Source organism: Bubalus kerabau, chromosome 6 (assembly GCF_029407905.1).
Source record: "Bubalus kerabau isolate K-KA32 ecotype Philippines breed swamp buffalo chromosome 6, PCC_UOA_SB_1v2, whole genome shotgun sequence".
Taxonomy (NCBI): domain Eukaryota; kingdom Metazoa; phylum Chordata; class Mammalia; order Artiodactyla; family Bovidae; genus Bubalus; species Bubalus kerabau.
In genome coordinates this window covers 112,793,076-112,820,136 of record NC_073629.1, presented here as the reverse complement: position 1 = coordinate 112,820,136, position 27,061 = coordinate 112,793,076, and the positions used below count along the sequence as shown (strand labels likewise).

General features: G+C 46.9%; 1 protein-coding gene and 1 long non-coding RNA gene across 3 annotated transcripts in view; one reads left to right on the top strand and one right to left on the bottom strand.

Annotated features, from left to right (window-relative positions):
* The window catches only part of CSMD2 (CUB and Sushi multiple domains 2), a 683,179-nt gene that overhangs the window by 98,863 nt on the left and 557,255 nt on the right, over positions 1-27,061 (bottom strand). For both annotated transcript variants that reach the window (XM_055586466.1, XM_055586467.1), the window contains exons 33-41: positions 19,148-19,243; positions 17,835-18,038; positions 17,335-17,459; positions 16,393-16,489; positions 15,198-15,302; positions 9,584-9,702; positions 9,009-9,078; positions 6,789-6,905; positions 3,714-3,923 (exon numbers count right to left, since the gene is read on the bottom strand). In XM_055586466.1, coding sequence (XP_055442441.1) covers positions 3,714-3,923; positions 6,789-6,905; positions 9,009-9,078; positions 9,584-9,702; positions 15,198-15,302; positions 16,393-16,489; positions 17,335-17,459; positions 17,835-18,038; positions 19,148-19,243 — 1,143 coding nt within the window. The remainder of the gene's footprint in view (positions 1-3,713; positions 3,924-6,788; positions 6,906-9,008; positions 9,079-9,583; positions 9,703-15,197; positions 15,303-16,392; positions 16,490-17,334; positions 17,460-17,834; positions 18,039-19,147; positions 19,244-27,061) is intronic.
* Positions 1,679-10,860, top strand: LOC129655726 (uncharacterized). The gene is made up of 4 exons (XR_008716097.1): positions 1,679-1,818; positions 9,435-9,634; positions 9,837-9,938; positions 10,705-10,860. It is a non-coding gene; the product is annotated as an uncharacterized LOC129655726 (long non-coding RNA).

Genomic DNA, 27,061 nt, shown 5'->3' with positions numbered 1-27,061 from the left:
GGGTTTGGGCGATTTAGCAAATGAACTCTTAGTAGAGACTTCTACTAAGGCACCCTACTCCAGTACTCTTGCCTGGAAAATCCCATGGACGGAGGAGCCTGGTGGGCTGCAGTCCATGGGGTCGCTAAGAGTCGGACACGACTGAGCGACTTCACTTTCACTTTTCACTTTCACGCATTGGAGAAGGAAACGGCACCCCACTCCAGTGTTCTTGCCTGGAGAATCTCAGGGGCGGGGGAGCCTGGTGGGCTGCCGTCTACGGGGTCGCATAGAGTCGGACACGACTGAAGTGACTTAGCAGCAGCAGCAGCAGTCTTAGTAGAAGTAAGGAGCCTGTAGGGAGGTGACTGAAGGATGAGTGGGGCCTTTAAAGAGAAGTCTCAGTGGGAAGAGAGGGACCCAACAATGTGGGCGAGCCTGAAGACTGAGGGCTGGTGAGAAGTCACGAGCAGCCTGGAGGAGAGTGGCTGGGTCCCTCTCACAGGAATCGTTTCCAGGGGAAGGAGCTGGCTTTTCACAAAGAGACAATGAAGTGACGGCTCTGGGACCGCTTTCACAGGGAGAGGAGTCTCAGAGTCTGTTCCACCAGAGGAAGCTTCAGAGGGAGAGGCTGGGCCTTGAGGGAAGACAGGACCCCTGAGGAGTGGAGTCATTAACTTCCCCAGAAAAGGGTTCCACGCAGAGAGGAGCAGTGGACGCTACAATGGGAGCAGATGCAGTTTCAAACAAAGATACATATTTAAAAAATCAGTAATGATGAGGCCTAACATTTTGGAACAAGGTCATTTTGCTATGTTTTTAGAAACACAATCTCCTGAGAAATTTTAACGGAATACAGTAAGCCTATCAGGCTAGGAGACCTGGCAGGAGTAGCATATGCTGCTACTAAAAACATTACGAGGATATTTACCTGAAGAAGGGAAAAGAAAACTCCAGGTTAGGAAGTTCAGAGTGTCTAACAGGAGGGATTTTGAGGAAAAGTAAGGAGTTATATTTCTTCCAGAGAAAGTCTGGGGACCACAAAGAGCTGGGACTGCTGGATACAAATGGCCTGAGTGGTGATGTAGGTCTTTTCATAAAAGAAAAACCTAGGGCGAGGGGTCAGGTAAAATTCCATGGGGCCAAGAACATGGGCCTAGGGGGCAGGGAGAATTATCTGGGCCTGACACATGGCGGGGGCCTCAGTGGGAGCAGCTGGGCCGCCGGCACTGGAGACAACCTAGTCCGGAGGATGGGCCATCATGAAGGAGAAGCCATAGTGGAAGTTTTAGAGGTCACGTCTGAGGTGGGGGCGGCCACCCCAACACCAAGGGTGGCTCCACAAGCCCTGTCAGGACTGCAGCAGCGGGCAGACGCTGAGGAAGCAGCCGGACCTGTGACCCAAGGGGAACATCCGGGCGATTGCTGGGGAGAAACGTGAGTGAGTGGGGGGAGCTGGCCCACCACAGAGTGGGCATTGCTGGGGCTCTCATACACTTGGGGCAACTCAGGTCAAGGTGTTGGTCCTCTGAGGGTGAGCTTGGGACCCCTCCTTCCTGTTTCCACCCTTCGCCCCCGTCTCAGGTTCCTCAGAGAATCCGGCCTCTGAACACGTGGAGCCTCAGTGCGAGTGATGTTAACGCAGAGTGCTGGCCCATGTCTGGAAGCCTCAGGGAGGAGCCCGTGAGCCTCAGGTGAAGCTTCTCAGAGGAGAAGGCGTGGTGAGTCTGGGAGGGGCTGAGATCAGGGCTCCATGGGGGCTCCAGAGTGCTGGCCCATGTCTGGAAGCCTCAGGGAGGAGCCCATGAGCCTCAGGTGAAGTTCCTCAGAGAAGGCTTGGTGAGTCTGGGAGGGGCTGAGGTCAGGGCTCCCAACTACTACTTCTACAAGGAAGTAGGGCGTCCGAGGAGTCTGCAGGACTCAGAGGGGGCAGCTCTGACAAGGACAAAGTGGGCTTAACACACTGGAACGCAGGGAGCATGTCTGCTCTCACCACCTGAGCTGGACGGGGCTGTGCCCGTCACAGGGGTGAAGCCAGTGCATGGGGAGGCCCAGAGCACTGTCCCCACCACCACGTCCTCAGACCCTGCATTCATCCCAGACGAGGAGCTCAGGGAGAGCCCTTGGGCCCAACTGTGTTCACCTCAAATTCATGTAGAAGTTCTAACCCCCTGCCCTTCCCCCCCTCCTCAGAACGTGATCATATTTGGAGACATGATCTTTACCTACCTTTACCTAAATTAAAATGAGGTCTTTGGTTAGGTAATCTTAGTCGTGTCTGACTCTTTGAGACCCCATGGACTACTCTGCCAGGCTCCTCTGTCCATAAATTCTCCAGGCAAGAATACTGGAGTGGGTAGCCATTCCCTTCTCCAGGGCATCTTCCCAAACTCAGGGATGGAACCCAGGTCTTCTGCTTTGCAGGCAGAGTCTTTACCGTCTCCACATTTCCCGTTTTGACAAGAACACAGGTGATATTGGATTAGGGCCCACCCTAATGACCTCAGACCGATAGGCAGAACGCCACATGAAGATGAAGCCAGAGGTGGGGGTGATCGTCGCCGAGAAACGCCGACGGTCAGCAAACCGCCAGGAGCTGGGGGAGAGCAGGGAACATGTTCCTCCTTGCAGCCCTTGGAAGGAGCCAGCCCTGCCCACCCCCGATCTCAGGGCTTCCAGGCTCCAAGACTGTGAGAGAGTAACTCTGCTCTTCAAGCCAGCAGTCTGGGGTATACTGACAGAGCAGACCTAGGGGACCAATACACGCAAAGCCTGAGAGGCGTGTGTCTGTCCTAGAGAGGCACCCGACCTCGCATCTGGGCCTGAGTCTCTCCTGGGATAGACTGTGGCCTTGGGATGTATAGTGACCACTGGACAGGCCTCACTGTCCACCGAGGCTGTGTACCCTTCTTAGGCACAGGCTCGCCCAGGTAAGGCTGACCGCTGCCAGGAGCCCATCCACAGCCCGCTGGGTGCACAGTTGCATTACCACCAATGAAGTGGCATTTACTGGGAAAGAGGTTGGGGCTTCTCCCTGCTCCTCCCTTGGTGTGAAGGGCCCAGCTCCTTCTCCTGAGGCTTCCCAGGAGGGAGATGTCAGCTTGCTCCAGGGCCCTGGGTACAGCTGCCCAGGTGGGCACAGCTACACAGGCACAGGAGAAGTCTGAGCTGGGGCGGATGGGGCTCAATCCAGGAGGAGCGGGCCAATCACAGGACTCCAGCTGAGGACGGGGGAGCCACGGGGAGTCCAGCCTCACACAGGGCAGCCCTCAGCGGGAGGCAAGGGTCCTGCTCCTGTCTCCTTGTGAAGGCTCAGTGGGCGCTCCAGGACTGTTACCAGAATCGTTACTGGAAACCTCCTTCGTATCACAGGACGAGCTTTGCGGGGCGTAACTGACATACAGGGCAGGCCCTGGAGGAGGAAATGAGCCTTTGGAGGCCCCGGGGCAGGGGGTAGGGGGTGGTTGGAGGGGGAACTGATGGGTCACTTGCTCTGAGGAAGCTGCTGACTGTTGGGTCAGAAGCCGAGATGGCGCTTTGGGCTGCTGCCCTGGGAAGCTCTTGTCCAGGGGGTTTGATAGCCTCTGCGGGGCCAGAGAGACATGTCACAGTGGTCAGGCCTGCCTTCCACTCCTTAGCCTTTGCTGGGTCCCCTCCTCCCCTACGTGGGAGGCTGGGAAGATAGGTGATGGTGGGTTAAGAGGCAGGGATGGATGGACCCTTTCTGTCCTCACCCTGATACTCCAGCTTGAATCCTGGCCGGTTCTGGGAGTGGTCGCTGTGGAAATAGACGGTGGTCTCATGTGACGTGGAGAGCAGGGCGCTGGGAAGCTCACTCCCGCTGAATCTGCCCATCATGCGGCTGGTTTCGTAGGGGCCATTCCGGATTTCTATGAAGTCGTGGTTGGGCTCGGTGGAGAAGTTCAGGAACTGGATGTGAGCTCCTGGGAGCAAGACAAAGGCAGACAGTGCCCAAGCAATAGAGTCTTGCTTCTGACGTGCTGACTCCTGAGAGCATCACCTGCCAGAGCCCACGTGTCCCCACCATGGACTACCCACCCAGTTAGGGGTCCCAGAACACACATGGGGAGTCACTGGTCAGCCCAGTCTCTTATCTTCAGGCAGGACTGAACTTAAAAGTGTATTATTCATTCAAAATGAAAGGCATCAGTCTTATCAGAGCTCCATCCCCACTCTATTTTATTTCATGGAAAATGAAGTTCAGGATCAACACCTGACTTAATTTGGGATTCATATGTCTAGTATCAGTATAAGGGCAGCTTTGATAAAATAATGTTCTAACTGAAAAATACCACCACTTAAACATAACTACACCTGATAAAAGACATGACCTTCAATACTAGTATTTTCTAGAACACTTACAATAATTCAGAAATTAGAAGACTACAACATCCCATTGGTTCTATTAAAGATGCCAAGTGAAGTTTATACTTTGGGGTCTTATTAGATTAATCAAGATCTAACAACGCAACAGGTTAAAAGGAATTCATTAGGATCTTAACTTACATATAAATATATTCTTTGAAGAATAAGTGTGGGACTATTGATATCAATTGATTGATAAGATTTCTCAAAATTAGATTACTATTAAAAACGATATTGAAAAAATATATTTCTGAGCATAGGAAAATGTCTGCAACGTTAACTGTAAAAATCTGACTGCAAAGTAGTGTGTAGCATACAATTCAAACTTTTGTATTAAAAAACTAGAAGACTATTCACTGACTCACTAACAACATTTATTGAGCATTTGCCATGCATCAGGGCTGTGCTACATGGGCACTACACAGGGAGGAACAAGGTCTTTACAGGGCCCTTGTCTTCATGATGGTGAGGTCTAAGCTGTGAGTGATGATTTCTGCATGGTGGGACTACATATACATTGGAATTTTTATAATTTGCTCATCTATACCTTCTAATTTGCTTAGAATAAGCACATGGGAGTGAATTTTTTGCATCTGATTATTTAAATAAAGACTTAACATATACTGTTGAAGACCCTTCATATCTCCTGCCCTCTCCCACTGCTCTTCTCTCTACAGAGGCACTCTCTTGAATTCAGAAGATATCCTTCCAGTTCATGTGTTTAGATTCCTAAATGTATATCTGATTTGTTTTAAACATCCGCATTTATTATTGTATTATATATAGTTTTGCAAGCTTAAATTCAGCATGTGTTTTTCAAGGTCTTCCCTTGTCAATGCAAAGATACAGTTTATTGATTTTTAACTACATATTAATTAATTCCATTTAATGAATTACCCAACCACACTATTCACGCTTCTATTAGCATGTAGATATTTTCCAAATTACAGATAACTTTACACGGAGCACCTTTGTACATATCCGCGGAAGCTTCACTTTGCAGTCTACCTCCCATGTGTCATCCCCACACAGGGGCTGCTGGTCCATTGAACTGGCTCTTTAAGCATGGGCTTCCCCTGTGGCTCAGCTGGATGCCAAATTTCTGAATTGCACTGCCTGACTGCCGCCATCTAGTGGCAGAAGTTTGTAAATGCGGTGGTTTTTAAACAGACCAGGGGGCATTAGGGACTGTTTGGAATCCAACAGTAACTTGAAAGCAAGGGATCTGGTCTTCTGCGGCTGGTCCCTGCAGGAGGCTGACTGCCCGGAGGACTTAAAGATAGAGGTCTCTGGTGGCCGAACATCAGGCCTTATAGAGAAAGTGATGCGCCTCCCACTTAAACTTTTGTTTCCCTTTGGTTGTGGTCCTCCCTCCATCCTTCTATTATCTGAGGTTCTTCTGGTTCATGTCTGGATGCAGAGTTAGAGGGTCTCCCCACTCCTCTCCCCTCATTACCTCAAAATCTGGAGTTCCCAAGGCTGCCAAAGTTATCATTACTTTGCAGCCTGATCATACCCCTCCAGTTCCCTTCAGAAGATGGTACTTAATATAACTCTTATCTTCTGACGGTCATAACTTCTCCCCTCAGGGAAGATTTAGAGACATCCAAGTAGGTCGCTTTCTCTTGAAAGCCTCTTCTCCATCAGAAGACCCACTTTAGGATGAATAAAAAAGGACAAAAGAGGTGGTCTTGACTTCTGAGGTCACAGACTGGGGGATCACAGGCCTGTGCAGGAGTGATCCCCTTGGGACATTTCATTCCTAGGCGCAGAGCAATGACTTGGATGACCTATGTGTACAGCCTATAATTTCCGTGTCGATACAAATCCTTTGTCTCTTCAACAGAAATATTAGGGGTTAAATTATATTCCCAGTGCACAACATATGAACCTTCAGTAATTAAATTTTGTACCCAGATCAGTGTCCTCTACACCCCACCAACCCTGATATCTACACACACACACGCACACACACACGCGACATTTCCCAACCTTTAAGGCCAGCTAGAATGTGAGTATAAAGAATGCAAACTCAATTTCACATTGACCTTGGCTCAATTTAATTAGGATGAGAAATTGGATATTGGAGTTAAAAGCCCAGGTTGAAGTCCAGTCTCAGTAAAATAGATTGTCTTTTTCTTTTTTCAACCACCCCTGAGCAATTTTTCATTCTACATTCCTGGATTTTAGCTCACTGCTCTAATGATAAAAATAATAATGGTAATCCCTGAAGTTTTTTCCCTACTTTATGTTCCCAAAGCACGTTCATTTCTACCATTCCTAATTGATCCTCTGGACTGCACAGGAGCTCAACAGCTGAGGAAGCAGAGAGGCAGAGAGCTGAACTGACTCGGCCAAGGTTATGCTGAGTGATGGCAGCAGACAGTTGCTTTAAGCCCAGAGGCCTGGGCGTGAAGACTTACCAAAGCCCACGGGCAGTGCTATTTTCCAGGAGCAGTCCATGTTGCTGGGGTAGTTGCCTGGGAAGCCGGGGCTCAGGATCACCCCCTCCATGTCTTCCACTGTTCCCCCACACTGCGCTGTGACCGTGAGACCAGACTGGGGGTTAGCACAGCAACGAGGCAAGAACAAGGCCATGCAGCATTTGGACTTTCCTAAGTTAATTTCCCTTTGAGAATCCAAAAGGACCTTTAATTCATCTCCCTAAAAAACTGCACACAAGAGAAAACGGAGGATGTACATCCAGGAAGGGAAGAAGTATACCCTATGTCTGCCCTGCAGTCCACAAACCCCAGTTATGGATGCTTGACCTTGAGCATGCCCTTCAAAGGTCAGTTTCCTTAGTGAGGTCATGTAGCAAAAATGGTGTGCCCCAAGAGAAGTGTGACTGTCTCCTACATGATTCCCCAAATCTCCCTCTTTTCATTGTCCAATCAGCTCTTCCGGGACTGGAAAACAGGAGGAAGGGGACAGACAGTGACATGTTAAGTCCCTGCTCTGTGCCGGGGCCAGCCCAGGCTCTTATTCCACGGGGCTGGGCGTCAGCAGAGGAGCCCCACCATGAACCCACCCTCAGAACGCTGACATGCGCCCTGAGCCAAAGTGACTGTGAGCCAACCACAAGGGGCTGGGGCACCTGAATCTCCAATCGAAATGACTTCAGAGTCAGAGTTGCCTGAAGTTGCAGGGCTGGGGCACAGATGCAGCCTGGCCAGTTCATGTGGATTCTTTTTTTTTTGGCTCAGACAGTAAAGCGTTTTCCTGCAATTCGGGAGACCAGGGTTCAATCCCTGCATCAGGAAGATCCCCTGGAGAAGGAAATGGCAACCCGCTCCAGTACTCTTGCCTGGAAAATTCCATGGACGGAGAAGCCTCATAGTCTACAGTCCATGGGGTCGCAAAGAGTCGGACATGACTGAGCAACTTCACTTTTCACTTTATTAGGAAAGGTTGTGTGTGCAGAAAGGGGTTAGCCCATCATGGAAGGCCAGAAGAAGGAGCCGAGGGGAGGAGTATGTGCCGTGTCTTCTTGGGAGAGGGTGACTGAAGCACACAGATCTGAAGGGAGCAGCGCTTGCATGCAAAGCAGGGGCTCCAGCACTGATCCCCCCACCCCACCCCCGGCCACAGTCCCAGTGCCCCCGCTTCCTGGGTGATTGGGGCCAGCTCTAAGTTCCCCCACCCCAAACCTCCAGACCTGGGTCCCTGCCTCTCCACAGCACTTGTGTCACAGGGCGGTTATAAGGTTACAACAGACAGGACTTCACTTCACTTGGGACGGGGCCTGGCACCGTGGCAGCCCAGGGTGGCTGCGGGGCTCTCAGTGGTTCCCTGGGCAAGGCCTTCGTCATACAGGATGGGGAAAAGGGCGGACTGGTCCCATTGCTGACTGCTCCGCATACGAAGAGGCCCTGAACCCTGGAGAGAGCACAGAAGGGCAGGGCCATGTGCTCCAAGGACATGCCCTTGGCTCACCTTGCTTCCCACTCCAAGTTTAGCCTTGCACTTGCCAGTTGGCAGGGCATCAGGGAATCCTAGTTCCTTGCTCTGCCACTTTCTTTTGAATCCTAAAAACCTTAGTTTTCCTCTTTGCAAAACTGAGGGTGATGACCCCTGCCCTGAAGAGCTTCAGTAAGGAGACATATAACTCAGGGCCTGGCACGTGGCAGACCCTTGATAAACAGACGGTCCCCTTGCTCCGACCTGACTAGATGCTTCTGAGCATGGAGACTCTGTCTTTCCTTGTACCCAGTGATCTCTTCATCACCACTCAGCACAGAAACCAAACCAAACCAAGTCCTCCTTCCACAGGGCACGCTCAGCCTTTCTCCATCAGTGTATTCCATCTGTCTGTCCTATGAAAAGTCACAGGGGGAAGCCCCAAAATACCCCGAGGTTCCATATGGGGTTTGGGGTTATATGGAATTGGAATGGTCATCATCAGGTTTTGGAATGGGCAAGCCACTGGTATTCTTCATTTGGTGGACAAAGGTTTCCAAAAGTCGTGAAAAGCCGGAGAGTTAAAGCTTACAAAAAACCTCAGTCTAAAGATCCCACCTTCGAGCAGACTTGCAATACCAGACTTCCTTTGGATTTGAACTTGATCCCAGTGAGATGTCCCTGAACTCAAAGCCCTGGTAGAAATGGATTTGAGTGGACTGGAGAAGTAGGTGTTCTCTTACCAATACAGAGAGGTGGAGGATAGTTCCAGCGCCGCACGGTCCCGGGCATGCAGGAGATGTGGGCGTGGCCCTAGGGGAATCAGGAACAGGGTGGGCTGGCTGCCCGCACGGGCGCAACTGCATGTACAACCTGGAGCAGGGGCTTGTTCTTAGGCTTTGGGTTAAGGAGCAAGATACATGGGTCCACCGGGGGTTGGGGAGAGAGGGAGAGGGAGAGAGCTGGGGAAGGACACTTATTAACAGCCATTACTAAAGAAATCTCATTACTAAAGGTTCCTCATGAGACTCCTTTAATTACTTGATTCTTTCATCGCCTTCAAAGAGGAATTAAGTTTTCCTAGAGTCTAATCAAACCGAAACTTTGCAGGGACACATCTAAGGCTGGCTTGTGCCAAATGGCCAAAGTCAGCACTTTGTCTTTTGCAGGAACAGCTCCAGGAGGGGACAACAGTCCCTGAGGGATCTGGGGGGCTTCTCTCTGTTCCGTGGCGACTGCAGCTCTGCTGGGAGGAGGCTGGCTGATCCCAGCTCAGGGGACACCTTTCCAGTCCTGGGGGGTGGCCAACGGAAGGTACCTGGAGGGCATATCCTGGCTCACACTGGAAGGAGACCACATCGTTCACCAGGTAGCGCTCGCCAGTCTTCACCCCATTACTGGGCACAGCAGGTTCTGGACAACTGCTCAGGCCCACCGCTAGACCAGACAGAGACAGACGACAGGAGAACGGGCAAGTCCGTCAGGCTGATGCACTAGCAGGCTGAAGGCAGTGCTGGCAGTGAGGAGAAGCTGCCTCCCAGCTGTGCCCTCTCTGCTTTCTCTCCTCCCAGCCTCTAGGCCTGTGTTTCCCAAGCCTTTCACCTCCCAGCACATGGGAAAAATCAATGTGTATATGGCACAGAGGCCCAGCAGATCAAAGCCTCCTGGAGCAGGTGGGTATCATCTGGGAGCCCTGACGGCGCCCCCGGCTCAAAACGATACCACACTGCTGTCACCCCAAGAAGTTCCTTCATCTCTTCCCAGGCAACTTCTGTCCTCCATGTGCTTTTAAGAAGTGGATGTGATGCTTAGAAAGGAAAGCTGCTTGGGCCTGAATCCATAGATCTCAGCATCTGGGACAAAAGATTTCAAGGACAGTATTAAAACAATCATCAAAGTGAACTGGAAGTCCTTCATCTCAACTGTCATCTTGTCTCTTTTTTCCCTCCACTCTTTCCTGCCCTCCAAGTAAAAGGCAACTCAGTATTTACTGAGGTGATGACAAGATAGTAACCTGAGACCTACTTGCTGGAATGGAAGTGGTGGACAGAAGGAGGAGGAGGGGCAGAGGGAAAAAGAGAGAAAGCAAGAGTAAAAAGTGTGGTAGGAGAAAGATGGGATGGAGAGAAAGGTCGAGACAGAGAGAGAAAGCCGGAAGGACACAGAAAAAGGTCCATTCTAATTTCTTTAATTGAAAGTCCATTCTAATTTCTTTACATGGCAGTGATGAATTTTATTTAAGCTAAGTTTACAACAAAGGAAGACTTTTTAAAAAAAATCATAAGAAATTTATTACTTTTGAAAGCAGATTGGTCATTTCCATTTCAATTAAATAAACATCAAATATGAGTCATAGCAATAGACAGGACTTTTGTATCCTGCAAAACCATTTGCCTCTACAATAGCAGTTAACTCTTCCTTTCTGGACTCTCTTTGCAGATGATCTACAAAATAGAAATGTAACTGCAGGGTCCAGGCTCCTAGGAATTTCAGTCTCCAAATACTAACGGAGACCTCTGACATCCCCTAGCTTCTTCCACTGTAAGAGGACAGTGCACGATAAACCACCAGTTGTCTTGAACAACAACAGCAGAAAAAGAAAAAAAAAAAAAACAAACTCAAATAGGTGAATTTTTCCTGGGAATGAGGCAGTAGAATAAAAAGGAGATTTAGGAAAGAAGTCTCTCTTTGGAACAAGAAAGAAAAGAGAACATTCTAGGGAACATTAAAGGACTCAATTTTAAATATTGGATAAAGAAACAAAACTGGAGAGAACAGAGGAGAGAGGGTGAAAGGAAAAATGTAAATTATTCAAGAGCCTAGGATACTTCAGCCCACCAGGTGACTGCGGTCTGAGAGGTCCGTGGGAGGAAGGTCTCAGAGGTCCCTGTCCTGTCCTCCACCCTGCAGGGTCTTGGCTTCAAGCTGCCCTGCACTTTCTGACCAGCTGATCATTTCAGTTCTTTCAGGTCATGAGCATCCTAGGATCCAGCTCATCCTCTCTCCACACCTGGATGAGATGCATCTGTTCTGATGCCAGTTGGGTGATGTGCCACCAGCAGCGAGAGGGGCTTCCATCTGTCCATCCCGGTCAGAGGGGCCAGCCAAACGCCCCTCCCCCCACTTCTTACTCCTCATCCCATACCTGACTCAGGTGCTCCTTCCGTAAAGTCTCACCTGGCCAGGGCAGGCGCCCCTCTTCTGTACTCTCTTAGCATATCAGGTTGCACTACAGTGACTGTTTCCATGTCCCTCTCTTCCCCTAGGCTCTGTGCTTTGTGCTTATTCATCTTTGTTCCGTGGGCGCCTACCACAGGGCATGCCGCCTGGCAGGGGTCCAGTGTTTCTTCATGACAGTCCCCTCTCCTCCAGCTCCGGGGAGAACTGCTGCCCTTCCTGCTGACACCCCTGAGAGACCTGCAGTGCTCTCATGCCCTTCTCTGTCCACATGCCTGCCTCTCTCCCATGGACTCAGAAAGGACTCCTCTCTCCTGATCTTACGCAATCCTAGCAAAACCAGCATTGTACCTGGCACATTGTAAATATTCAATAAGTATTTCTTGAATGAATGGGTGACAGACCCTGCTGCCAACCCATTCCTGTACCTCGTGTGGAGGGGATGGGCAGACAGTCTCAGGATGAAAGCAGCCACCCCAGCAACCTCTGTCTTTGTTGCCCCACAAGACACATCTGCAATACTTTTTCTTTTTTAAAAATTAAAAAAATTAATACAATTTTTAAAGGTTACTTTTCACTTCCATACTGTTCATACTGTTCATGGGGTTCTCAAGGCAAGAATACTGAAGTGGTTTGCCATTCCCTTCTCCAGTGGACCACATTCTGTCAGATCTGAAGTTGAATGGTTCTATGAAGACCTTCAAGATCTTTTAGAACTAACACCCAAAAAAGATGTCCTTTTCATTATAGGGGACTGGAATGCAAAAGTAGGAAGTCAAGAAACACCTGGAGTAACAGGCAAATTTGGCCTTGGAATACGGAATGAAGCAGGGCAAAGACTAATAGAGTTTTGCCAAGAAAATGCACTGGTCATAACAAACACTCTCTTCCAACAACACAAGAGAAGACTCTATACATGGACATCACCAGATGGTCAACACCAAAATCAGATTGATTATATTCTTTGCAGCCAAAGATGGAGAAGCTCTATACAGTCAACAAAAACAAGACCAGGAGCTGACTGTGGCTCAGACCATGAACTCTTCATTGCCAAATTCAGACTGAAACTGAAAAAAGTAGGGAAAACCACTAGACCATTCAGGTATGACCTAAATCAAATCCCTTATGATTATACAGTGGAAGTGAGAAATAGATTTAAGGGACTAGATCTGATAGATAGAGTGCCTGATGAACTATGGAATGAGGTTCGTGATGTTGTACAGGAGACAGGGATCAAGACCATCCCCATGGAAAAGAAATGCAAAAAAGCAAAATGGCTGTCTGGGGAGGCCTTACAAATAGCTGTGAAAAGAAGAGAAGCGAAAAGCAAAGGAGAAAAGGAAAGCTATAAACATCTGAATGCAGAGTTCCAAAGAATAGCAAGAAGAGATAAGAAAGCCTTCCTCAGCGATCAATGCAAAGAAATAGAGGAAAACAACAGAATGGGAAAGACTAGAGATCTCTTCAAGAAAATCAGAGATACCATAGGAACATTTCATGCAAAGATGGGCTTGATAAAGGACAGAAATGGTATGGACCTAACAGAAGCAGAAGATATTAAGAAGAGGTGGCAAGAATACACAGAAGAACTGTACAAAACAGATCTTCATGACCCATATAATCATGACGGTGTGATCACTCACCTAGAGCCAGACATCCTGGAATGTGAAGTCAAATGGGCCTTAGAAAGCATCACTATGAACAAAGCTAGTGGAGGTGATGGAATTCCAGTTGAGCTATTTCAAATCCTGAAAGATGATGCTGTGAAAGTGCTGCACTCAATATGCCAGCAAATTTGGAAAACTCAGCAGTGGCCACAGGACTGGAAAAGGTCAGTTTTCATTCCAATCCCAAAGAAAGGCAGTGCCAAAGAATGCTCAAACTATTGCACAATTGTACTCATCTCACACGCTAGTAAAGTAATGCTTAAAATTCTCCAAGCCAGGCTTCAGCAATACGTGAACCGTGAACTTCCTGATGTTCAAGCTGGTTTTAGAAAAGGCAGAGGAACCAGAGATCAAATTGCCAACATCCTCTGGATCATGGAAAAAGCAAGAGAGTTCCAGAAAAACATCTATTTCTGCTTTATTGACTATGCCAAAGCCTTTGACTGTGTGGATCACAATAAACTGTGGGAAATTCTGAAAGAGATGGGAATACCAGACCACCTGACCTGCCTCTTGAGAAATTTGTATGCAGGTCAGGAAGCAACAGTTAGAACTGGACATGGAACAACAAACTGGTTCCAAATAGGAAAAGGAGTACGTCAAGGCTGTATATTGTCACCCTGTTTATTTAACTTATATGCAGAGTACATCATGAGAAACGCTGGACTGGAAGAAAGCTGGAATCAAGATTGCCGGGAGAATTATCAATAACCTCAGATATGCCGATGACACCACCCTTATGGTAGAAAGTGAAGAGGAACTAAAAAGCCTCTTGATGAAAGTGAAAGTGGAGAGTGAAAAGGTTGGCTTAAAGTTCAACATTCAGAAAATGAAGATCATGGCATCCGGTCCCATCACTTCATAGGAAATAGATGGGGAAAAAGTGGAAACAGTGGCAGACTTTATTTTTCTGGGCTCCAAAATCACTGCAGATGGTGACTGCAGCCATGAAATTAAAAGACGCTTACTCCTTGGAAGAAAAGTTATGACCAACCTAGATAGCATATTCAAAAGCAGAGACATTACTTTGCCAACAAAGATTCGTCTAGTCAAGGCTATGGTTTTTCCTGTGGTCATGTATGGATGTGACAGTTGGACTGTGAAGAAGGCTGAGCGCTGAAGAATTGATGCTTTTGAACTGTGGTGTTGGAGAAGACTCTTGGAGAGTCCCTTGGACTGCAAGGAGATCCAACCAGTCCATTCTGAAGGAGATCAGCCCTGGGATTTCTTTGGAAGGAATGATGCTAAAGCTGAAACTCCAGTACTTTGGCCACCTCATGCAAAGAGTTGACTCACTGGAAAAGACTCTGATGCTGGGAGGGATGGGGGCAAGAGGAGACGGGGACGACGGAGGACGAGATGGCTGGATGGCACCACTGACTTGATGGACGTGAGTCTGAGTGAACTCTGGGAGTTGGTGTTGGACAGGGAGGCCTGGCGTGCTGCGATTCATGGGGTCGCAAAGAGTCAGACACGACTGAGCGACTGATCTGATCTGATCTTTCACTTCCAATTATTATAAAATATTGGCTCTATTCCCCGTGTTGTACAATACATCCTTGAGCCTATCTTGTGCCCAATAGTTTGTACTTCTCTCTCTCCCTGTAACCCTTTTCTTCGAGGGCTTTTAGTTGTGATCATTTAGGGATGCTGGAAGCCAGGATGTAAGGTTTTAAGGATGGAGGGAGAAATCTGATGGGAGAGGAGTAAAGTCTGCAACAAGAAGAGGAAATTCAAGGACAGCTGCATCAGTGACCAGAGCTTAGAGAGGCCAGTTTTTAGACCAGAGCACCTTACACCTCCATTATTCTCTAAATAATATCCCAGGCCCCTTCCTGTTCCTGTGGGGACTCAGAGGGTGCACACAGGTTTCTGCATAACAGACCCTTGGGTGAGAACCCTGGCTTCACTGCTTCCTGGCTGTTTCTGACCTTCTCTGAGCTTGAGCATCCTCATTTAGGTCTGTGTGAGGCTTCAGCAGGGTAGAGAATACACAGCCCCAGAACAACCCCCGGTTCCTCATGGGGAACTCAGGCCCTGTCAGTTCCCACCCTGAACCCTGCACACTCTGAGACTCTGGATTCTCACTTTTGTACTCCAAGTGGAAGCCGGCTGCAGACACACTGATGTCTGAGTAGAAATGCAGGTAGAGCTGGTTGGAGGTGCTATTCAGTAGGGCAGGCACGGTTGTTCCTGGGCAAGGAAACAGGGACCAATCAGGCTTAGCCTCTCCCACCCCTGGGTACCACCCCTGTTGCAACCTGTTGGGGTTCTGATCCCGAGGTCCCCACGTGTCCCCAGCTATCAAGCCCACTGAATGACAAAGTAGCTCCCCTCAGAGTGCGGGGTCTCTAATACCTACAGGAGGAGAGACTCTGAACAACTTCTAGCAAAAGAGCAGTGACCACGCCACATGCCAGCAGCAGGTGACCTCCTTCGGGGGCCTATGAGTGTGGTCCCCTGCCAGGTGTCTTCAAAGTGATTCTGACATGAATAATTCTCTGGGCCATCCAGGCACTGTAGACAGTTTACCTGGGGCATGTGACTCATTCCTAGATCTTGGCAACAGGGAGTTCTGGGGCCTACGAGACGGAGATAAATTGCCCTGGCCTTTGGGCAAAATCATACACTATACTTAGAAGTCCACTGCTGGAATGGAAAATGGTGTGGCCAGTCTGCTGGCAGTCCTTCAAAACAATTATATACAGAATCACCATAGGATCCAGGAATTCCACTCCTAGGTATACATATACCTAAGAGACTTGGAAACAAGTTCCTGTGGAAACTTGTGAATGTCCACAGCAACATTATTCATAATTAGCCAATGAGTGGAAACAACCAAATGTCCTTCAACTGATGAGTGGATGAATGAAATGTGGTCTGTCCACACAGTGAAGGGTCGAACCTTGCAAACATTACACTGAATGAAAGAAGCCAGACCCAAAAGGCCATAAATTGTAGGACTCCACTTAGATGAAATGTCTGAAACAAGCAAATCCAAAGAGACAGAAAGTATGTTAGTCGTTGCCGGGGAGAGGGGTGGGTGGTGAACAGGACGATGGGGAGTGTGTACAGATGGGTACCTGGTTTCTTTTGGGGCTGATGCAAATGTTCTGGAATCGGATAGTGGTGATGGTCGTAGAACCTTGTGAATATACTAAAACCCACTGAATTGTACACTTAAAAATGATAAATTTTACGGCATATGAATCCCATTTCAATAATGATAATAATAATTCTGCCGCTGCCCCACGAGTCCAGGTCCCGGGAAGCCCCGTCTCACCTGAGAAGCTCCCCAGCATGGTTACAGTGTTGTCTGCACCGTCAAACACTTCCAGGGAGTCCCAGTTCTGCTCTGTGACAAAACTGACGACTTGAATCTGGGAAGGCAGGGGGAGTGAACTGCCGGTTAGGCAACCCTCTCTTCCCCACTCCCTTCCCCCTCCTCCTTTCATGTAGTTAATTCAATTACTGAGCACCTCATCCGGATCACACTGTGCTGGGAACTCTGATAAAAGGAAGACGCGATCCCTGTTCCCAAGGAGTTCATTGAGGGAGAGAGAGGTGGGATGGTTGCACGACAGTGGGGTGCTTTGTCAGGCAGAGAAGCAGGAAAGGACAGTCCAGGGTGTAGGGCTACTTTGGGGTGACTAGCCTCCTCCTCATCTCTCCGATACTCCTTGAGTTTCCTCACTGTCCTGTCTTCAGACATCCTGCAGCTGCGAGCCAGTAACCCACCCCTGGGTGGACCTGTCCACCGGGAGTCCCTGTGGTTTCTCTCTGTCGGTCTTGCGGCCTGTCCCCCTCCTCCCAGGAGCAGCAGCCGTCCTGGGGGTCCTCCACCTGCTAGCATCCGCACGCACCAGTCTGGCCCCGATTCTGCTGCTGCCTCGGGCTGCGGGCGCAACACCCCCGATGTGTGTGAGGGGGTGCCTGTCGGTTTGCGCCTTCCCCTCACCTGCAATGCCTCCTCTCCCAACTCCCAGAAAAATCTTAAGAACAGTACCCTTCACTTGAAAAACACGTCCTGTGACTCCTCCCAGGCTTCACACTCCACCTCCAGGCCCACCTCCTCCTCTCGGCGACTTCCCCGACGGCCCAGCCAGCTCCCACACTTCATCTTTCCTGAGCTGGGAGCTGTTGTGTTTTTCTGACTGTGGGCCTCCACTGCGTCCTTGCCCTGAGGGGCTGGAGACAGGCTGCGAAGTCTCCCCCTGGCTCCTACCTGGATGCCAGCGCCTTCTGGGACCATGATCTTCCACACACAGTTGAGGCTGTTGAGGTAGGGCTCGGGGAAGCCGGGGGACAGGATGGTGCCCCTGCGCTCCGTGAGGTTTCCGCCACAGGGCACTGGGAGAGAGGCAGCTTTCGTCTGGGTGGGTCCGCGGGGAGCAGGCCCTGCCTAGGGCTTCCGGCCTCTCTGTGACTCCGCCCCCTGCTGGCTCCGCCCACGGGCACAGCCCCGCCCCCCTCCCCTGGGTGGTCCCCCTACAACCCTTCCTCAGGGACCTGGACTCTGCCCCGCACCGCCCCCCCGCCCCACCCCCGCCACCCTCCCGCCTGATCAGTGGCTCCCACTGCCCCTTCATACCCACTCACGGGACACGGGTTGACCTGGAAGGGGCCACCCACTCTCTCAAGTTACCCTGGCAGGCAGAGCTCGTGTGTCTTGCTGGGTATTTGCTGGCCACCCTCTCCCCCAAGCCCTAGTTGTCCAGGACTCACCCACACACGTTGGTGCTGAGACATTCCACTGGGCCAAGGCCCCAGGAACGGGGAGGCACTCAATTTCTGGGGAGCCCTGCAGGGCATAGCCAGAGTTGCATTCGAAGCGGACGATGGCCCCCACGGAGAAATCACTGCCCAGCCTCCGGCCGTAGCGGGGTTCTGGCACTGAGCTGCACTGCGTGGCGCTGGTTCGGGGAACCGCTGCAGGGAACAGGGGTGCTGAGGGGCAGGCCTCACCCCTCTAGAAACGGGTCCGGGGATGGACACATCGCGGGGCTGGAACGGGGTGGGACTCTGAGAGGCTCTGGGTGCTTTCCCTTAGGATGGGGGTAGGGGGCTTTCTAGGATGAAGCCCATCTTCCTGAAATACAGTTGGATATGCCAGGTAGCACAGCTTCTGGAAACTACGGAAGACAGTAAGAGCCTCAGGCCCAGCCTTTAGGCCCAGTTGTGCTCTTCGCCTTCCCAATGAAGCCCCTTGCACAGTAGGGTCCTATGTCCCCTAAGACCCTGCCCAGGGCCCTGCTCTCACAGACCTGAATTTCCCTTCCCCACCTACAGGGGGCGATAGGACCTTTGACCCCCAGGCCCAGGAAGGGTGTCTCCGGGGCAGGATTACCCCTACACAGGGCAGTGCAGGTCGTTCTGGGCAGTGGAATATACAGGACCTCACTTGGAACCCGAGCCCCAGGAGAGTGGACACTCTCCTCAGCAAAGAGAGGCTGGGGGGGGCCTGCAGGGGAAGGCTAGGCTGCTCCAAGACTTGGCTTTTCAGGGCCATAAGGAGGGGAACAGACACTGATTACCCGCTTCGTGCCAGCTACTCTGTGAGGTGACATGGTCACCCTGATTTTATAGGTGAGCAAACTGGGGCTCTGAGATGGGGAGTAGCTGGTGCCCAGTTAGACAGTGCCAGGGCCGGGGTTCAAATCCATGTCCAGCTCACTTTAAAGCCCATGTTTTCCCTGGACCTTTATAGGCCTTGCAGACAAAGCCATACTCCATGGGAGAAGGTCTAGGTAAGAGGCCTAGACTGGTCCTCTCAATGCCATGAGGACTGTGCCACACAATGAGGAGTCGGGGAGGGCACAAATTAGCTTCCCTTCTCTGATTTCTCCCTTTATCCAACATGGAGTTGGGTCCAAGAATTGTCTATATTGAATGTATAAAATTCAACTGAATTTCAGGGAATTGCCCCACAAACACCATAAGAATGAGGCTAAGACTGGGGGGAGGTCAAAGGTCCCTGTTCTCCTTGATCCCCGAAGATGGAGATTGCCTTCACACCTCCCACATCACATCCTGCATACCTTGGTAAACAAAGTGGAAGCCTCTGGCTGGTACTTGGCCTTTGGCACTGAACTTAACGAGGACTTGATTGGAGGTGGCCAAGGGCAGCGATTCTCCTGCCAAGATAAGGGATGAGGAGACGAGGAAGATGGTGAGTCCAGCAGTCAGTCGGGCCTGGTAGGTAATATCCAGGCCAGGACAGAAGGGCTACCCACATCCCACATAGCAACCCCTTCCACCTCCCAGGTCTTCCTGAAATAAAACCTCACATTTATACTGTACTTTAAAGTTTACAGAAAGCTCTCACATCTATGGTCTTATGTTGACCTATATCAATGCAAGGTTAGCACTCAGTACCCACAGTCTATAGATCAAGAAAGAAAAGTTCAGAAAGATCAAATTACTTGCTTAGAAAGGAGAAAGCTTCTAAAGACATGTTGACCCACAGGGATGGGGAGAATGGCCATTACCAAAGTGACTGGTGGTTTACTTAGAAAACTGATGTCAATCTGATAACAACAAACAAGCAAAAAGGCCCCAAGTTCTGGGAAGGAGGGTGATGTGATCATCAGAGAGCATCCCAGGCTTTTCCCAGATGCCCTGTGAAATGACTGATAACCAGAGAGATCATATAATTTATTGCTCACACTAGGGCACTTTTGAGAGTCAAAGGACATGTTATTAATAATTATTATTCTGAGACAACCAAATGAAAGCTGAGACTATACCAGGCAAAGCAGGGCATATACACTGGGGAAAGTTTGCACAGGCACAGGAAGCTAAGGAAGCCCAACAGCCTTTATATCAGAAGAAAAAGGTGTGTCTTCTGCTTGATGTGGTCCAGATGGACCTGCAACTGTGAGGTGGAGTCCTGCTCACCATCACCTTCCTGTGGAAGCTCTTGGAGAAAGTGGGGTGATGGGCAATGGCAGGTCACTCTGCATGCTGCCCCTCCACAACCTTAGGGACCCCTGGGAATGTCTGCTGACCCACCCTCAGAAGGGAAGCAGGGCTGTAAACAGAAGGCCAGGCTATATCTCTACTGCAGTGGGGTTTGACGTTGGAACCAGCCAAGGAGGCTTTGGGAGGCACATCTAGGGGCCAGCAGTGCTTCCAGAAAGTCCATGTGATATTCTTGGTCATGGGGATTAGAGACCCTTTTTCACAACACATTTAGATTTACAGAGGTCCCAGATGGCTGAGCCTAGGAGTTACTTCCTCAGGTAACTTCTGGCTGCCAAAGCAAAAAGAAACTCTTGAAGAAAAGCTTTTCTTGATTTTCACCACCATCTCTAAGTTCCTCCTTTCAATAAATGTGAGCAGAACAAACTCAACTTTTCCACTCTCCCAGCTGGATATATGTGGAGTAAAAGTGTTGTCGTTCAGTCATCTTCAACTCTTTGTGACCCCCTGGACTGTAGCCCACAAGGTTCCTCTGTCTATGAAATTCTCCAGGCAAGAATACTGCAGTGGGTAGCCACTTCCTTCTCCCGAGGATCTTCCTGACCCAGGGATTGAACCCGGGTCTCCTGCATGGCAGGTAGTTTCTTTACTGTCTGAGCCACCTGGTATATGTGGAGAAGGACCTCCATAATCTCTCCCAGATCGCGTTTCAACTTTCAGTCCTGGACATAGCAATCTCCAGCTCCAGGGATAAGCACACAGTAAAATCCCTGGACATAAGAAAAGATTCCGAAGGTTTAAGGGAAGAGAACTCACAGAAGTCAAAGCAAATATCTTTATGTGAATTACAACACAGAACAGGTGAAAAATCTCAGCAGGTTTTCAATCGCAGCTGTCACAAGCTGAAATTCTAGCATTGTATCTCTGAAAGTAGAGGAGGAAATGTGTCAAAGGTCAGATCTGAGATCAATAAAGGCCACAAAGAGATGAAAGCAGCATCACATAGAACTAGATTCTGCAGAAATCAAACGGAAAAGTGGAGATTAAAGTTGGGAAATTCTTCCAGAATCCACAGAAAAAGGACGAAGGGATTAAACTAATGAGAGGAATGACAAGTTACATGGAAGAGATACGGGGGAAAAAAATCCAATATGCATATATTAAGAATTCTAGAGAGAGAAGATGAGAAATTGAAGGAGAAAAAATAATTGAAGAAGGAAGACAACATTCTAAGCTTAAGAAAGATTTGAGGTTTTAGGTGAAACTGTTCACAAAGTGCTGGATCTAAGTAATGAAAAGCGATTTCCCCCACAACACGTCCTACTAGCCTTTTCAATTTTAAAAATAAAGAGAAATATGAAAGGTTTTTAAAAGAGAAAAACATGGATTGCCTACAAGGACAAAGAATTAGACTGGACATCAACTCATCCATAACATTAACTATGGGAATAAAGAAACCACTGTGGTTTTGAAATAAGTTGCTGACCCATAATTTGATTTATAATCAAGTTGTCATTTATACAATACATCAAAGGAAAGGCATTCTCATACATGCAAGGTGACAGAAAGTACTGCAGTCAGGAGCCTGACTTTTAAAAAATGAACAAAAGTGGGGAAATCAAAAGGCATCAGGGACAAAGACAACTAGCAAAATGTAGTCCAACCCAATTAATTATTGTTAGGAAGGTAACAACACTAAATGCAAATGGAGAAACTTATTCTTGGGAAAGAAGTCCATAATTAGAAAATAATTACTAATAACACTGATAAGGCATGGATATATCAACAAAATTTGGGAATTAGATATGGGTCAGGTATGAATGGAAGGGTGAAGAAGCAAAAGCAAAACAAAACAAACAAAACCCCAGAATGAACAAAACAAGGTTATCACATGCTTCACTGATAAAACAAGTAAACTTCCTTTTAAAAGAAGACGACTCTCAAAGAAAATGAGGAAAGATAAATGAGGCAAACATATACAAACACAAAAGGCAACAAGATAGCACAATTGTGGTAGCAGATACTTTCACACAATGTTCTCATTGACTTATCAAGTAGAAAAACAAAATGAAGACTGCTGAGTAGTGGTCCTCAAGCTTTTCTTTTCCTTCCCTTACAACCTTAGGGACAGGACACAGTTCACTCCCATCATCACCAGTGGCTCCTCATCAGTTTTTCTCTACGTAAGAGACAATCTGAGGATGTTGATATTAATATATATATATAGGTCCTATACTTCTTTCTATTAATCATGTATCTATCTATCCATCCATCCATCCATCTGTCTATCAATCATCTATGTCTAACTCTATTTCTATTTCCATCAGTTATTTACATCTCTATCTATCTCTATTTCTATATCCATATTTGTCTATAGGCTCCATATGTATACCTATCTTTCTACCTGTACCTATACTATACTTCCGGAAAAGGCAATAGCACCCCACTCCAGTACTCTTGCCTGGGAAATCCCATGGACGGAGGAGCCTGGTAGGCTGCAGTCCATGGGGTTGCAAAGAGTCAGACACGACTGAGCGACTTCACTTTCACTTTTCACTTTCATGCATTGGAGAAGGAAATGGCAACCCACTCCAGTGTTCTTGCCTGGAGAATCCCAGGAATGGTGGAGCCTGGTGGGCTGCCATCTATGGGGTCGCACAGAGTCGGACATGGCTGAAGCGATTTAGCAGCAGCAGCATACTATACTTCTATATCTATGGTTATACTTTTATCTATCATGAGGTTTTGAAAGCAATCCCGATTTACCTTCCAAATCCCTACCCTCCAAAATCCCAATTTATCTTCTTGGTTGAGTGTGTATGTGTGCGGTTGTTTCATTTCATTGAAAACCACAAATATATTGGGTTTGAACAATAAAACTGAGTATCTAATGGTGACTACATAGCTTATTTAATCCTAACAGTAACTCTAAGAGTAGAACGTTTACTTTTTGCACTTTACACTTGAGGAAACTAATGCTCAGAGTGGCCAAGCACTATGACCGCAGGCACCGACCAAGCAAGTGGGAAAGCTGGGAATAGAGACCAGGCAGTGTGACCAAACCAGTCTATCCTAAAGGAAATCAGTCCTGAATATTCACTGGAAGGACTGATGCTGAAGATGAAGCTCCAATACTTTGGCCACCTGATGCGAAGAGCCAGTTCAGTGGAAAAGACCCTGATGCTGGGAAAGACTGAGGGCAGAAGAAGGGGACGACAGAGGATGAGATGGTTGGATGGCATCACCGACTAAACAGACATGAATTTGAACAAACTCTGGGTGATAGTGAAGGACAGGGAAGCCTGGTGTGCTTCAGTTGATGGGGTCTCAAAGAGTTGGACAGGACTGAATGACTGAACAACAACAAAAGGGTGACCATAGAGCCTATGCTCACCTTTTCCCTCTATGTGGACTTTCTACATGACAAAGAACACACATTCTTCTCAGATACTTAGGGAATTAAAAAGAATGTCTTTGGCTACTGAGATGACCTCATTTAATCTCTAGAGTAGAAATGGTACAGACTGGCAATAAAAATAGAAATTAACACAAATGTTTAAATGTAAAAACAATAATATCCAAGTTCATGGGGGAAAAGAAAAGATATCCTTAAATAACTCTTGTGCAGAAAGAATAAACCATGATCACAGATTATTAGACAGTAATGATGATGAAAACAGTACATATCAAAATTTATGGCATGGAGCCAAAACTATGTTTAAATGTGAATATATATGCTGTAACCTAGACAGCATATTAAAAAGCAGAGACATTACTTTGCCAGCAAAGGTCCATATAGTCAAAGCAATAGTTTTTCTAGTAGTCATGTATGGATGTGAGAGTTGGACTATAAAGAAAGCTGAGCGCCAAAGAGTTGATGCTTTTGAACTGTGGTGTTGGAGTAGACTCTTGAGAGTCCCTTGGACTGCAAGGAGATCCAACCAGTCCATCCTAACGGAAATCAGTCCTGAATATTCATTGGAAGGACTGATGCTGAAGCTGAAACTCCAATACTTTGGCCACCTGATGCAAAGAACTGACTCATTGGAAAAGACCCTGATGCTGGGGAAGATTGAAGGTGGGAGGAGAAGGGGACAACAGAGGATGAGATGGTTCGATGGCATCACTGACTCAATGGACATGAGTTTGAGTAAGCTCCGGGAGTTGGTGATGGACAGGGAATCCTGGCATGCTGCAGTCCAAGGGGTTGCAAAGAGTCGGACACAACTGAATTGAACTGAACTGATATGCCGTAAACATGCTTCTTTACTACATGGAGAAAATAACAAACAAAACTCTCAATTCAGAGAGTTAGAACAAGAAGAACAAAATGAAGAAAAAAAAGGAGAGACTTTATGAAACAGGGGTCAATTAATTAGAAAACAATAAAGTCTACAGAAGAATTGACATATCATGAGAAACGCTGGGCTGGATGAAGCACAAGCTGGAATCAAGATTTCCGGGAGAAATATCAATAACCTCAGATATGCCGATGACACCACCCTTATGGAAGAAAGTGAAGAGGAACTCAAAAGCCTCTTGATGAAAGTGAAAGAGGAGAGTGAAAAAGTTGGCTTAAAACTCAACATTCAGAAAATGAAGATCATGGCATCTGGTCCCATCACTTCATGGGAAATAGATGGGGAAACAGTGGAAACAGTGGCAGACTTTATTTTTTTGGGCTCCAAAATCACTGCAGATGGTGACTGCAGCCATGAAATTAAAAGACGCTTACTCCTTGGAAGAAAAGTTATGACCAACCTAGATAGCATATTCAAAAGCAGAGACATTACTTTGCCAACAAAGATTCGTCTAGTCAAGGCTATGGTTTTTCCTGTGGTCATGTATGGATGTGACAGTTGGACTGTGAAGAAAGCTGAGCACCGAAGAATTGATGCTTTTGAACTGTGTTGTTGGAGAAGACTCTTGAGAGTCCCTTGGACTGCAAGGAGATCCAACCAGTCCATTCTGAAGGAGATCAGCCCTGGGATTTCTTCGGAAGGAATGATGCTAAAGCTGAAACTCCAGTACTTTGGCCACCTCATGTGAAGAGTTGACTCATTGGAAAAGACTCTGATGGTGGGAGGGATGGGGGGCAGGAGGAGAAGGGGACAACAGAGGATGAGATGGCTGGATGGCATCACTGACTTGATGGACGTGAGTCTGAGTGAACTCCGGGAGTTGGTGATGGACAGGGAGGCCTGGCGTGCTGCGATTCATGGGGTTGCAAAGAGTTGGACATGACTGAGCGACTGAACTGAACTGAACTGAACAGAAGCAATAAAAAATCAAATGAAGCAAATAAAACAAAACAAACTAAACACTATAAAACCTCTGGTCCAGTTGAGAAAAAAGGGCAACAATGAATATAGCATTCAGTCTGTGGCGTTTGTTATTATTTTCCAATTAATTATCCTCTGCTTTTGTTTTATGATATCTCTCCCGTTTTTCTTCAGATTATTTTGTTCTTGTGTATAACCATTAATTCAAAGGAGACTAAACATTATCATAGGATGTTATGTAAGCTATGGTGTTACATTTAAAATGATTACAAAATGGATTTTTTTTACTAACATAAAATATCAATGTTGATGTTAAGGTAATATACCTGATTAGACCAATAACCATGGGAGAAAAGAAAAGAAAAACCACTGAGAAGAGATAAAATAATGAGACAGATTTATTTGCAGATGATATTGCTTCGTGCCTAGAGGACCCAGGAGAATCGTTGGGTAGTGCTAGCATAATTATGGCCGGGTCAATGACTTTACAAGATGAATACACTCCAAATACCAGTCTTTTAATATACCAGCAAAGACTGGTTAGAAAATATAACAGCAGCGGGGGAAGGGGAAGACTCACTTATAGTAGCAACAGCAAATATTTCCTTGAAATTTCTAGGTATAAAGTTAAAAAAAATGTATACTGCCAAAATGAAAATGATACCACCTTTCCAGAGGGTTTTTTTTTTCTTTCAGAAAATAATAAATAGAGAGACATACCATATTCTTGATGGGAAATAGAGTTACTATTATGAAGATGTAAGTTCTCCTCCAATTAATCTATAAGTTTATTAGAATTCTGATGAAAATTCTGATGCAATATTTCTAAAAGTTATTTGGAGGGAAAATTAAGTAAGAATAGCCAATAAAAATTCAAAACCAAGAATGATAACAGGAATTTACAGTACCATATGTTAAAAGTTATCATAGTGTTAAGCATTATTGTAATGTTATACTAATTGAAGATTTTTGATACTGATAGAATAAACAGACATAGTGGAAATATATAAAAAGTCTAGAAACATACCTTTAACTTTATAAAAATATATGTAAATCTGGCACTTTGAAAATTCCATTAGGGAAACTGATTAAATTTGCAAGAATGTTGGTTAAATATTCCTTATTTCAAATAATAAATCGAAATAAATTCCAGAGGTATTAAAAGAAACAATGAAACTAAAAAAGAAGTAAAAGAAAACACAGAGGAATATATATTTAGTCATCAGAAAGGTGAAGGAGAAACTTATAAAAGATGGATTGACCTTTGATCACTGATAGATTTAGATGGTAAATTTAGATTTTCTGACATTAAAACATGCCCTGAAGAATAGTAAATGGCAAATGATAAACTATAAGGGAAGATTTTTATATCATATACTATAGACAAGAGGTTTACATGGCATGTGATATATATAGCTTAGAATAATATGGAACTTTACTAAATACTGAAAAAACAAATGCTAATAGAAAAATCAACAATAACTTACAAGTATATTCACAAATAAAAACCATATGGGCCAATAGTTACCTTATAAAAGGTTAACCTAACTAGTGATTTAAAAAGGGCAAATTAAAAAATGAGATACCAATTTTACTTTTCAAAATGACGTTTTCATTTTCTTAATTACCTAGTTTTTGTGAGAATAAAACATGCCTTGTGCATTGGGGAACAAAGTGGCAATAACTTTCTAGAGCAATATTTAACAATCTTTATAAAAAGCCTTAAAGATCACACATTTCCTTTAACTT